Genomic DNA, 13427 nt, shown 5'->3' on the forward strand with positions numbered 1-13427 from the left:
GTCCAGAACAAGGGGTCACAGTTTAAGGATAAAGGGGAAGCCTTTTGGGACTGAGATGAGGAAAAACTTCTTCACACAGAGAGTGGTGAATCTGTGGAATTCTCTGCCATAGGAAGCAGTTGAGGCCAGTTCATTGGCTATATTTAAGAGGAAGTTAGATATGGCCTTTGTGGCTAAAGGGATCAGGGGGTATGGAGAGAAAGCAGGTACAGGGTTCTGAGTTGGATGATCAGCCATGATCATACTGAATGGCAGTGCAGGCTCAAAGGGCCGAAAGGCCTACTCCTGTACCTATTTTCTATGCTTCTATGCCTTCTCGTAGCCTTTCTGATTACTTTCTTAAATATTCTGTTGCATTTCTAATGCTCCTCAAGTACTTCATTTCTTCCGAACTGCCGAGACCTGCTATACACTGCCTTTTCTTTCAAACCAGGGCCTCAATATCTCTGGAAAACCAAAGTTCCTAAACCTGCTATCCTTGCTTTTTATTCTGATGGGCACATGCAAGCTTTCTACTCTCAAAATTTCACTTTTGAAGGCCTCTTACTAACCAAGTAGGCATGTTATATTTGAATGCGTGCAGTAAGGTAGATGAACTTGTAGCACAGTTGCAGAGAGGCATGTATGATGTTGTAGGTATCACTGAATCATGGCTAAAAAAGCTGTGAGATTAATGTCCAAGGATACACATTGTATCGAAAGAACAGGCAGGAAAACAGAGTGGGTGGTATTATGTTACTGGTAAAAAATGAAATCAGATCATTAGAAAGAGGGGACTTGGGATCAGGTGTCATATCATCGTGGATAGAAACAAGGATAAAAAGACCCTGATGGGAGATGTATACAGACCCCCCAAACAGCAACAAGGATGTGGTCTACAAATTCCAACAGAAGATAGAAAATGCATGTCAAAAGAGGGAATTCCATATACAGGTAAATCGAGAAAATCAGGTCTGTGCTGGATTCTTGGGGGGGCATTTCTAGAGTGCCTGTGGCTGAACTCACTAGGGGATCAGCTATTTTGGATTGGGTGTTGTGCGATGAACCAGAACTGATTAGTGCATTGAGTGTGAAATAACTTTTAGTGGAAAGTGATCATAATATGATTGAATTCACCCTGTAATTTGAGGAGAAGCTAGTCAGATGTATCCATATCACAGTGGAGTAAAGGGAATTACAGAGGCATGAGGAGTTAGCCAACATTGACTGGAAAAACACTGGCAGGGATGATGCAGAGTAGCTCCATCTGAAATTCTTGAAAGCCATTTGGAAGGCACTGGATATATACATCCCAAAGAGGAAGAAATACTGTATTCTAAAGGCAAGATGACACAACTGTTGCTTACAATAAAAGTCAAAGCTAACATAAAAGCCAAAGAGAGGGCATAGAGCAAAAATAGTGGGAATTTAGAGGATTGGGAAGCTTTTAAAAACCAACAGAAAGCAACTAAAAAAGTCATTAAGGTAAAGATGGAATATGAAAGTTAGCTAGCCAGTAATATTAAAGAAGATTTAAAGAAACAGAAGTTTCTTTAGATAGATTAAGAGTAAGAGACAAGAGTGAATATCAGACTGCTGGAAAATGACCCTGGAGAGGTAGTAATGGGGGATAAGGAAATGGCAGACAAACTGAATAAGTATTTTGCATCACTCTTCACCGTGGAAGGCACCAGCAATATGGTGGAAGTTCCAGCTGTTAGGGGTCATGAAGTGTGTGGTTATCATTACCAGAGAGAAAGTTCTTGGGAAACTGAAAGGTTTAAAGGTAGACAAGTCACCTGGACCAGATGGTGTACACCCCAGGGTTCTGAAAGATGTGGCAGAAGAGATTATGGAGGCGTCGCCCAAGAGTCACTAGATTCTGGAAGACTGGAAATTTGCAAATGTCATTCCACTCTTCAAGAAGGAAGCAAGACAGAAGAAAGGAAACTGTAGGCCAGATAGTCTGACCTCAGTGACTGGGAAGATGTTGAAGTCAATTATTAAGTATGAGGCCTAGGGGTACTCAAGAGGCACATGATAAAATAGGCTGTTTCTCAAGGGAAAATCTTGCTTGATAAATCTGTTGAAATTCCTTGAAGTATTAATAAGTAGGAAAGATAAAGGAGAATCAGTTGATGCCGTAGAAACATAGAAAACCTACAACACAATACAGGCTCTTCAGCCCACAAAGCTGTGCCAAACATGTCATTACCTTAGAAATTACCTAGGGTTACCCATAGCCCTCTATTTTTCTAAGCTCCATGTACCTGTCCAGGAGTCTCTTGAAAGGCCCTATCGTATCCACCTAAACCACAGTCGCCAGCAGCCCATTCCACACTCACCACTCTGCATAAAAAACTTACTCCTAACATCTCCTCTGTACCTACTTCCAAGCACCTTAAAACTGTGCCCTCTTATGCTAGCTATTTCAGCCCTGGGAAAAAGCTTCTGATTATCCAAACAATCAATGCCTCTCATCATTTTATACACCTACTTGGATTTTCAGAAGGCCTTTGACAAGGTGCCACGAGACTGCTTAACAAGCTACGAGCCCACAGTATTGCAGGAAATATTCTAGCATGGATAAAGCAGTGGCTGATTGGCAGGAGGCAAAGAATGGATATAAAGCGGGTCTTTTCTGACTGCCGGTGACTAGTGGTGTTCCACAGAGGTCTGAGCTAGGATCAATTCTTTTTACCTTATATGTCAAAGGTTTGGATGATGGAATTGATTGTTTCGTTGCAGTTTGCAGACGATATGAAGATAGCTGGAGGGGCAGGTCATTTTGAGGCAGTAGAGAGGCTACAGAAGGACTTAGACAGATGGAAGAACAGGCAAAGAAACGGCAGGTGAAATACAGTGTCAGGAAGTGTATTGTCATGCACTTTGGGAGAAGAAATGAAACTGTCGCCAATTTTTTAAATGGAGAGAAAATACAAAAAACTGAGATGCAAAGGGACTTGGGAGTCGTTGTGCAGGATTCCCTAAGGGTTAACTTGCAGATTAAGTATGTGATGAAGAAGTACAATGTTAGCATTCATTTCAAGAGGACTAGAATATAAAAGGAAGGATGTAATGTTGAAACTTTATAAAGTACTGGTGAGGCCACTTATTGAGAGCAGTTTTGTGCCTCTTATCTTATAAAGGATGTGCTGAAACTGGAGATGGTTCAAGAGGTTTGTGAAAATGATACCAGAGTTGAATGGCTTGTCATATGAAGATTTTCTGATGACTCTGAGCCTCTATTTACTAGAATTCAGAAGAATGAGCGGTGATCTCATTGAAATCTATCGAATGGTGAAAGGTGGTAGAGCAGATGTGGAGAGGACGTTTCTTATGGTGGGAGAGTCCAAGACCAGAGGTCACAGCCTGAGTATAGAGGACGTCCTTTTAGAACAGAGTTGAGGAAGAATTTCTTTAGCCAGAGAGTGGCAAATCTGTGGAGGCCAAGTCTTTATGTATATTTAAGGCAGAGGTTGATAGATTCTTGATTGGTCATGGCATGAAGGGATACTTCTGCTCCTATATCTTTTGGTCTTATAACAGAATTTTCCTTCACTCTTAAACTTCTACGAGATGGCATATTGAAGCGAGAACAAGGCAACTTCTCGGACAATTTGCAAAATAGGAAGGAGGTCTTACCTCCTATTTAAATATAGTTTAAATTGAAGTTTCCATTTCATCTGGAATTCTTCCAAGTCCTTAAATCTTCACGACCATTTACCGACTAGGCCAAAATTGCTGGATCCTGATGTTTTTGATCCAAGGTTCATTGGAAGTCAAGAACAAGGCATAAAATTTGTTGGTTATGATTGTTTATTAAGCATTACAAGAATGAAACTAGGAGAAAGGAAAGAGAGGGAGAAAGACAAAGAGCCTAGTTGAGGAGGGGTGGCAGGGGAGGGGGGTTTGTTGAAGACAGACAGAAGATGAAGAGACTGATTCAATATGCGTGGGCTGGTCCTCTTATGCCAGTTTGCTAATTCTATTGAATTTCCATAGATAACAGTTAACCAATGAGATAGCTCCTATTCAATTAATGTGATATTTGCCACTAAAAAAAACTCAAAAAACAAACAAATGCAACGACTAAATAACACACTGAACAATTACATGCACATAGGTAATTATATAAAATACAAACAAGCATAAGAAAGTTAAACAATAAGGGAAATAACAATTATATAGTCCAATCAAACAGAAACAGTAGTACACTTGCAAATACAGCTCAGAATAAACTTTAATAAAGCTCTTAAAAAGTACATTTTCAAAGCAGCACACACGAAATGCTGGAGGAACCCAGCAGGTCAGGCAGAATCAATGGAAATGAACAGTCGGTGTTTCAGGCTGACACCCTTCTTCAGGACACTCAGCCCGAAGCACGACTGCTTGTTCATTTCCATAGATGCTGCTGGCCTGCTGAGTTCCTCCAACATTTTGTGCGTGTTGCTTTGGATTTCCAGCATCTTCAAAATTTCTCATGTTTACAGTACATTTTCAACATGGAAGACTTAATTTCACAGCAAACTTTCCAGAAATCTCAAATATTATCCTTCTGCCTGGAAGATATTCCTGGAGGTCAGTCCACAATTTCCCCAATTATCCAAAGCACACTAGGCTAATGCAAGCTTAAACACTGCATGGAAACTCTTAGTGTGCATGGAAGACCTTTGTATAATCTTTCTGATGGGAAAAATATCTATAACACAGCAGTATCCCTAAAAGAAACTCAAATTTGATGTTAAAATGTTACTGCATTTTTCGAAGGTCAAAAGGCACCCTTGATACTTATGAAAGCTTCTATCATGCTAATATGTAAAACAGGGGTGTCAAACTCATTTTAGGTCACGGGCCGGATTGAGCAAAATGCAGCTTCATGCGGGCCGGATCAGTTGGACGCATGCGAACGCAGCTTTCGTTGCCTCCGTTTTTTCAGCCTGCTCTCATGTGTCTCAGTCTCTGCTATAACTACAAAGTGTTTCACTTTACAAATTCCGTTTCTTATGAAGAAGACTGCCGAGCAAGACTGCCGAATAAACACTCAAAACCCTGAAAACCTGGTACCTGAATAAACTCAGCATTAGCCATATCATACGCCATAGGCGCTTCGATTACTGGGGCCAGCTTTAATAGTAATTAGATATTATCTCGCGGGCCAAAGATAATTCCACCGCGGGCCTCGAGTTTGACATATATGTGTAATAACATTAGAACATCTGACTGTTTTTAAAAAATGTGTATTCATGGATAATTTTAGAAATTAAGGCACATAAATTATCAAGGAAATCACTGGCTCTTGTACAAACACAACCGCTTTGACAACTGAAATATTGAGCACAATTTTTATTTACTGGTTGGGTTCTTGAACTGAACACACATTTTTCCAATCTATTCTTCATTGTAACAGTAATCTCTTTTCACATGCTAAGAACAGTTTTGTGTTAAATCCTTCACTTTGTCCATATTGTGATCAATTGCTCCACTGAGAAAATGCAACCAGTTGTTTTCTGATTCAGGACACACGTGACTGGATCTGTGCCAGAAAAAAAATGAATTTGTTCATTAAAACATAACACAACACCAAACAGAAAAACATCCACTATATAATGAATTGGTCACACTTTCCGAATTTCAAAATTTAATAAATTAGATGAATGTTACTTCAACACATCACTGGTAATGCCAAATGACACATTAATGATCGATAATCACATTCCAACCTTGTTTACCAAATCAAAACAGCCAATTTATAATCTCCACTGTCACCCTCAGTTGTTCCCCATCAGCAAATTCTATCATTGCACAATAAAGGCTATTTTTTTTTTTAAACAGATACGAAAAGATTGTGGGCAACATTATTAATCAGAGTAACAGGTGCAACATATTCTCACAAATGCAGGTGTGAATGGTTGCTATGAGTTCAAGCACATCTTGCAACAGAATAAAGGTTGATGCAATCTGACAAGGGAAAACACAATGTCCCACAACTTATCACTAGCATCACATTTTTTCCCCAACTGCACATTGCATCTTCACTCCAATGCCTCCACCACTTCCCTCTCAAATCCTAATTTATACTTTGCTGTTTCACAGCTGACAATTTCCATTTACTTTGATCTATAATTCATATTATAATTCATCTAGAAAGGTGGGCAGGCAGTCCCCGGGTTACGTACGAGTTCCGTTTCTGAGCCTGTCTTCAAGTCGGATTTGTACTTAAGTCAGAACCAGAACATCCGGTATTATTTAGCGTCAGTCAAACGTGTCTCTTAGTATATAGTATATATTTTACCTTTCCATGCATATAAAACACTTAAGAAACATATGTATTCCAATAATTAAACCACTGCGTTGCCTAGTAATAATTGTAGCTTTCATCGGGGCAGGGCCTTTCACATGCTCCATTATTCTCACTTTATCCGTTATCCTTTAAAATTGTTCCGATCTGTAGCCTAACGCTTTTCCAATGACCGATGGCGTTTCACCTCTTTCCAAACGCTTTATTATTTCCACTTTATTTTCAATCACGATCGCTTCCCGTCAATGGAACAGAAACACTGCGGGCGGTGGGTCCTGAGCTGCGCCGGCTCCCAAGATCCGTTGGGTCCTAAGGACCACCGCACTGAATTCCCCGGGTCCTAAATGGGACAAATAGGGGCTGTGCTAGGTTTGGGTATTTGATCATCCACAATATTCCACGTGGGAATTTAAACTGGACGTGGCAGTGTTTTTTTTTTTACGAGGTCGAGTTGCAAGCTCAACATCAAGCCGGCACGGATGGTACGGGAGTCACCGGATCAACAACAACCCAGCACGGGAGCGGCCTGTCACTGGATCGAACCTCCATTCTAGAGCCCAGCGCTGATCTCATTGCGCCACCAGCCGACTGGAACGGGGAGGGGGGGGCGGGGTCAGGATGAATCTTACTAAGAAAAATTTAAGCCAAATCCAAAGTTAAACACTCAACACAGTGTCAACAGCAACGATTTAAAATGGCGGACGGCGTTCTCCATCCTCGGTTCGTAAGTACGAGTTGTCCGTAAGTCAGACGTTCGTAACTCGGGGACTACCTGTACTGTCTTACCCACACCTCTGTTCAGGTAATCAACTTACATTGACTCCAGCCTCGTCTTCCTATTAACACTCTCTCTTTCTCATTCCTCAATGTTTACCAATTACACCCTACCATTCTTCCAGCTGACTTAGCTGAGTTTTGTTGTCAAAGACAGAGTACTTTAATTCTGGCACCTTTGAATCTTCTTCAGACTGTCCATTGATTTCCACAACCTTTGATCTCTTGAAGTTAGTGACCAGGTATTATCCCACACGGCATTCTGCTGAGACCTCAACTATTCAACGGGCTACTTAAAGACCCAAATTAGTAACATCTTATCATTTGAAAAAAATGAGCTGAAAAGGAAAATACTTAAGGTATAATACCCTGGTAAAATATTGAACTCACTTAGTTATTTCCAGAGCTTTGTTTAAGACAGAAGCAACCTTTGCAGCCTGAAATAACAAAAAAAATCTGAAAATAATCCAGTTAAAATATATTTTCCAATAACTTGTTAGAAAACTTACAAGATTCCCATTAATCAACCAAGGCCATCATATTAAATGCAACATTTCCTAGGGTATAAGACAGTTCATATGTTGACCTCTCGAAGACAGAAGGACATGATTGAATAGTAGAAATGTGTTGAATATCTTTTAATCCACTTGGCTGATCATAATTTTTTAAAAATCAGAACTTGCACTTTTAGAGAAAAATAATTTGCGTGCACAGTTTAAAAGCAGGTTCAATGATGTTTTTTCATAAAATACGTTTGGATATATTGTACCGAACCAGTGAGTCTCGAGATCTGGCTCTAATAGCCAATCAGTTGGTTCAGATTAATTTAATCACAGTGAATTACATTGTTTGCGTTAACAACTAGTCTGCCCACAGCACCGAGTGTGCACAGTGAGCAGACCACAAGTCTCACCGAATATTCTGCCATCAATTCAGTATGAGCACAACTTAGCATGAACACCATAAGCAACGAGATGGCACCAGCGAACAATGCGACTAAAGGCATCATCTTTCAGACCGTTCACAAAACTACTCCTTCTACTTCCTTTTCATTCAAATATGATTCTGCTACTAAGCTTTGATACGTGATTGAAACCAGTGGTTTACATTTTGATGGTGTATTTTTGGACTAATTGAGCAACCTCGTGCTTTGCTGTCTCTGAGGGAACTCGGTAAGGTTTAGAGCAGAGTGTGCAGCCTGGAGATGGGACACGAGCCCATGATCACCAATCTTGCCGACTAAAGCATCAAACAAGATTGAAAGCAACAAGAACGAGAGGGGAAGGTGCCAGCTGCTGCATTTGGCTGGTCTCTCTTTCCCTCGCATTTGCTGCTGCCAGAGGATGGTGTCAGAGTCCTGAGTCTTGGGCAAGGTTTAATCAACATGATTTGTGGATTGTACTCTATAGTTTATGTTATAGGTGTTTCTGGTTCTTTTCACTCTTGTTTTACTGCCATTTTGTGCACTTTTGATCAGGATGAACTGTCTCTGTGGCCTTCAACCAACGAATGACACAGCGCTAAATTGAACTGAACTGACCATTCCTAGACTGTTCTACTGACTGTGGTTTGATGTTTTCTATTCTGTCCTTCTCACTTGTTTTTTTGCTGTTAGTGAGATTTGTTCTTTCTTTTTGCCTACAGGGTGTTGATATTTTCTTTGGATGGGTTCTATGGTTTTCTTTGTTGTGTGGCTGCCTGTGGGACAAAGAATGTCAGGGTTGTATACTGCATACATACTTTGATAATAAATGTACTTTAAATCTTCGAACAACATCACACAACAACAAACAAAACAACAGCAGCAAAATAAGTTCCCTTCCACCCACCCAATCACATATACACACACAGATAGTCTTCCAACTGCAGGACAAGCTGCCTCTGGGCTTCCAACAGATTCATGGACTCAGACACTGGGCCTCGAACTTCCCTAGTGGACTCGCAGACTCGGGTTCAGCCATTGTGCTTCAAATTCCGGGCTCGCCAACTTCAGTTATTGACCTCTAGGCTTTGTTCTTCAGTATCGACTGTGGACGTGACCCTGAACTCTGGCCTCATTGACCTCGGGGTTACCAGTCCTTGCCCTCACTGCCTTTCAACCACAGCGCTTGCTGACCTGACATCCATTCACAAAGTTTGCTGACCTTCAACTGTGGAGCACATCGAATGGACTCTGGCCTGACCTCGAACTCTCCCTCATTCCAGTCTCCAAACCCTAACTTGACTGCTAACTCCCCACTCTGTCCTCAAAACTTATGAACCCAAAAAACAACTAAGTCTATGAGCCAAGACCCAAGGACATTGCAGCTTAGTGCCATATTTAACCAGATTTTGACCCAATTCCTAAATCACCCAGAACCCATAAAAGAAAGAAAACTTAAAAAGCATGTGTGTATTAGTTCACTTGGACTAATACACCTCCCCATACCCAGCCACCTTGTAGATCCATTAACAGATACACAGTCATTGAGATGCATTGCAGAGAAAAATAAACAGTTACAACAACAAACCCACAGATGCATCCCGTTAAGGAACATGGGATCACATCCAAGTCAATAATATGAAGCCCATTTTATTGATTTATTCCTGTAAAGATGTACATACTTACAAAATCAGTTTATACACAATGACCCTAATATTAAACAACTAAAAATTATGGAAATATTCAACAAATCCAGCAGGTGGAGTAGTTTGTTTTTGTGTAAACATCTAATGCTAGCAAATGCTTATTGGAAGATGGAGACAGATACTCACATTCGTTTGCACAGTGATATAGTTCATTGGCGGATAAAGACTCAACACCAATTCATCAACACTATTAAAGAAAAAAAGTATCAATAGTAGCTTCAAATATACAAGTCAACAAGCTAGTATAATGCTTCAGCACAAAAAAAATTACAGGTGACCACATGGTAGGAGGGGTTTGCATCCTTTTAAAAAAAAAACAGGCTATTCTGCAATTCACTGTAATGCAAAGCCTGTGCATTCATCAAGAGACGAGAGGTGCAAAATCTTATTGCTTTATTTTCCTCCCCACATAAATTCTACGAGGAGAAATTTCATTCTCATTGTTAAATCTTCAGATAGTGATTCTATAAGGGCAAATTTCCATTACCCAAATAGCCATTATGCAGGATTACTTGTAAAGCACACACTTCTATGCTGAACCTTTGATAAAAATGTATAAACTTTAGCAACAATGGATTAAAGTTTTCTTTTAAACAGCTTCCAAAATAATATGTAATTGTATGTAATAAGTACTAAAGTGATTATCTATGTTCACTGTAATGATGTTAAGCAAATAAAGTAAATAAGGCCATGAACCTGATAATCTGTTTTTGCCATCTTAGTCTGCAGATAAATATTAGCTTGGGTATTTGTTCTTCAAATATTGTCAACTGCTGTTTTTCATCCTCTGAGCAGGGAGACAGAACCTCAAATATAATTCATAAGACACACAGGCAAAATGCTAGAGGAACTCAGCAAGTCAGGCAGCATCTATGGGGGCAATTAAAAAGTTGACATTCTGGGGCAAAACACTTCATGACTTATGAAATGATAGCATCTTTCATGGTAGCACAGGTCATGTGCTCCCTGCACTTTCAGAAATAGTAAGTGCTATTACCGAGATAAAGACTGAATACAAGAAGTTTGCATAACTTGTATCTAGCTCCTAAATGAAATATCAAAGAAGGAGATACACCTTAAAGTAGATGGTAATCATAAATTCTGATGTTCTGGGCTGTAAAGTAATACAAAAGGTGATACAAGATTGCATCTATCTTTGTATAGTGCTCCAGGACAAAAGACTACACGACAAAACTGAACCTAATTTTGATTAGCTTAACTTCAGGAAGGACATGAATTCCCTGGAAGGTGAAGAAACAATGATCAATTCCAAGGATAAGAGATTTCATTTGAAAGATTAAACTGCAGAACCTAAGGGCCTACACAAGATTCGATTGTGATGCTTGCTTGGGTAGGTTAAATAGAGGAAAGTCACTGCACGTCTGCACACAGAGTTTAAATTTTGATCAATAGGTAAAAAGATGACAACAGGGAAAAAAATAGTACGTCATTTAAAAAAACAGTCATTGTTGGAGCCATGTTTTTCTGTCCGACTGGATTGTATTTTGTGTTGAATGTTTATTATGGGTAATTTGTCACGTGGGTTGGGGCCTGGTAGAAGTGAATAATTACGTATTCATGTTTTGTCTTTAGCAGCTTTACGCTGGTCAGAGTAGGAAGTAAGTCAGGGGAACAATATTTTTTGTTGACCATTAATAACATCCAGCTTAGTACTTTTAAATTCATTAACGTTTAAGTATATTTCAGTACACTTATTTTGTTATATTGTTAGTTTTAGTTTCATTAATTTTTTTTTAAGTTGCTACAATAGTGTTTGTCTTTGCTGATTTTTAATAAAGGATCAAATGTACTTTCTTTGACTTAGAACTTCAGTATTTGTGGAGCACACCATAGACAACCCCACCCCATGCTTTGTCTCTGAGCAGTTTTGATTTGTTTTAAAGTAACTGCTACGTTTTGTGAACAAAAAAATTATTATAGCAAATAAACATCAGCCTACGGCTAAGGGTTGCCTCGGTCCCGTTGGCGAAGTTGGAATCTCAACACTGAGTAGCCAGAGCGGCAGGTGGCAAGCATGTTTTGACTACGCACAAAGCTGAGGATCCACAGGATGACTTACACCGAAGCAACGATGTCAATGCTTCAAGTTGTTCTGCAAGATCAAGAACTGAAATGAAATAAGCAGCTTTAGAGAAGGAAGGAGCAGCTGAAGTTGCAGGAAGAAACTGCAACACAAATGGCCAAAGTTAATGTGCTAAGGGCTACAAGTGAGGTAGGTGTGTTAGTGCTCCAGCCGGACAGTCCTGTGGCGTGAGTTCCTATATCGATAAGGCCAACACACTCAACGTCAATGTTGATACATTTGTTCCTCAAACGTCTGTGAAACGTGAGTTAGGGTCCTAAGTAGTGCAGGGCATTCACTCCGAACCTATTTCATATCCTACAGCTCAAGATGTTCATAAGGACATTAACACAGCATGGAAACACTCTTGTTTTAAACGATAGAGGTCTGAATAGTACTATGGAGACCAAAAGGATGCAAAATGAAATAACAACCTATTGATACAGCAACAACATCTCTGTGTAAAAGAGAGATTCAAATCTTCAATGGCAATCCTTTACAGTATCATGAATTCATGAGGGCTTTTAAGAATAGTGTTGAAGGCAAGATTGACAACTGAGACCGCCTCTATTTTCTGGAGGTCGTCTGAGGGAGCTTGTCAGAAACAACAGTATGTTGACCTAAAAGAAAGGTATCAAAAGACCAAGGCTTTACTACAGGAACATTTTGGCAATGAACAGGTATTTGCATCAGCCTACATGTGAAAGGCTCTTTACTGGGCACCTATCAAATCTGAAAATCTGACAGCTCTTCAAAACTACCATCTTTTTCTAAGAGGCTGTTGCAATGCCATGGGTGAAGTGCAGTACATGTGTGAACTGGACATGCCTGCCAATACGGCAATTCTTATAAAGAAACTGCCCCGTATGCTTAGGGATAAATGGAGAATGGTGGTCTGTGAACTGCAAGAAAGGCACAGCTATAAGCCGACTTTAACCAACATTGTTGATTTTATTGAAAGGTCGAGTAAAGGTTGCTACACGCCCAGTGTTTTGGAATATACAGGATGCTACATCACTGGCAATAAGCAAAGGTGTAAACAACGAAGAACAGTTCAGCTGCGAGACAGTGGATAAGGTTTTGCATTCCTTCTATGTTGATGACTGCCTTGTGTAAGAGTCTTCGGAGAAAGAAACAGTGTCTCTCTATCATGACCTTGTATACAGCTGTGCTAAAGTGGATAAGCAACAGACATAGTGTACTATCTGTGATACCAAAAGAGGAATGAGCAAAAGACATGAAGGGTTTGGATCTGGATCAAGATATCGTGATCTTCTCCATAACTAATTCCATCTACAATCCTTTAGGAATCTTGAGTCTATCTGCTAGAACATTCTACAAGAGCTATATAAGAAAGTGCTTTGCTGGGAAGACACTATACCAACATCAGTTGCTCAGGGACAAGTTGGGTGGAAGAACTCTGCCAGATGGAAGACTTCAAGGTTGTTAGATGTCTGAACCCCTTGGATTGTGGATTCATTACTGCTGCATAGTTACATCACTTCACAGATGCAACCGAGGATGGCTAAAAAGCAGTGACTTACCTACTGTTGCATGACACATGTTCTCACGTGTATAGTATTTTTATCATGGGAAAACCTAGGGGTCTATTGAAGTTGGTTTCCATCCCCTGTATAGAGCTCATCGCTGCTACGATGGCAA

General features: G+C 40.0%; 1 protein-coding gene across 1 annotated transcript in view; it reads right to left on the bottom strand.

Moving 5' to 3' along the window:
• Positions 1-3780: 3780 nt before the first annotated feature.
• The window catches only part of ccndbp1 (cyclin D-type binding-protein 1), a 39709-nt gene continuing 30062 nt past the window's right edge, over positions 3781-13427 (bottom strand). The window contains exons 9-11 of the mRNA XM_073061610.1: positions 9809-9869; positions 7445-7491; positions 3781-5515 (exon numbers count right to left, since the gene is read on the bottom strand). Coding sequence (XP_072917711.1) covers positions 5407-5515; positions 7445-7491; positions 9809-9869 — 217 coding nt within the window. The 3' untranslated portion in view covers positions 3781-5406. The remainder of the gene's footprint in view (positions 5516-7444; positions 7492-9808; positions 9870-13427) is intronic.

The sequence above is a fragment of the Hemitrygon akajei genome, chromosome 11 (genome assembly GCF_048418815.1).
Source record: "Hemitrygon akajei chromosome 11, sHemAka1.3, whole genome shotgun sequence".
Classification (NCBI taxonomy): Eukaryota; Metazoa; Chordata; class Chondrichthyes; order Myliobatiformes; family Dasyatidae; genus Hemitrygon; species Hemitrygon akajei.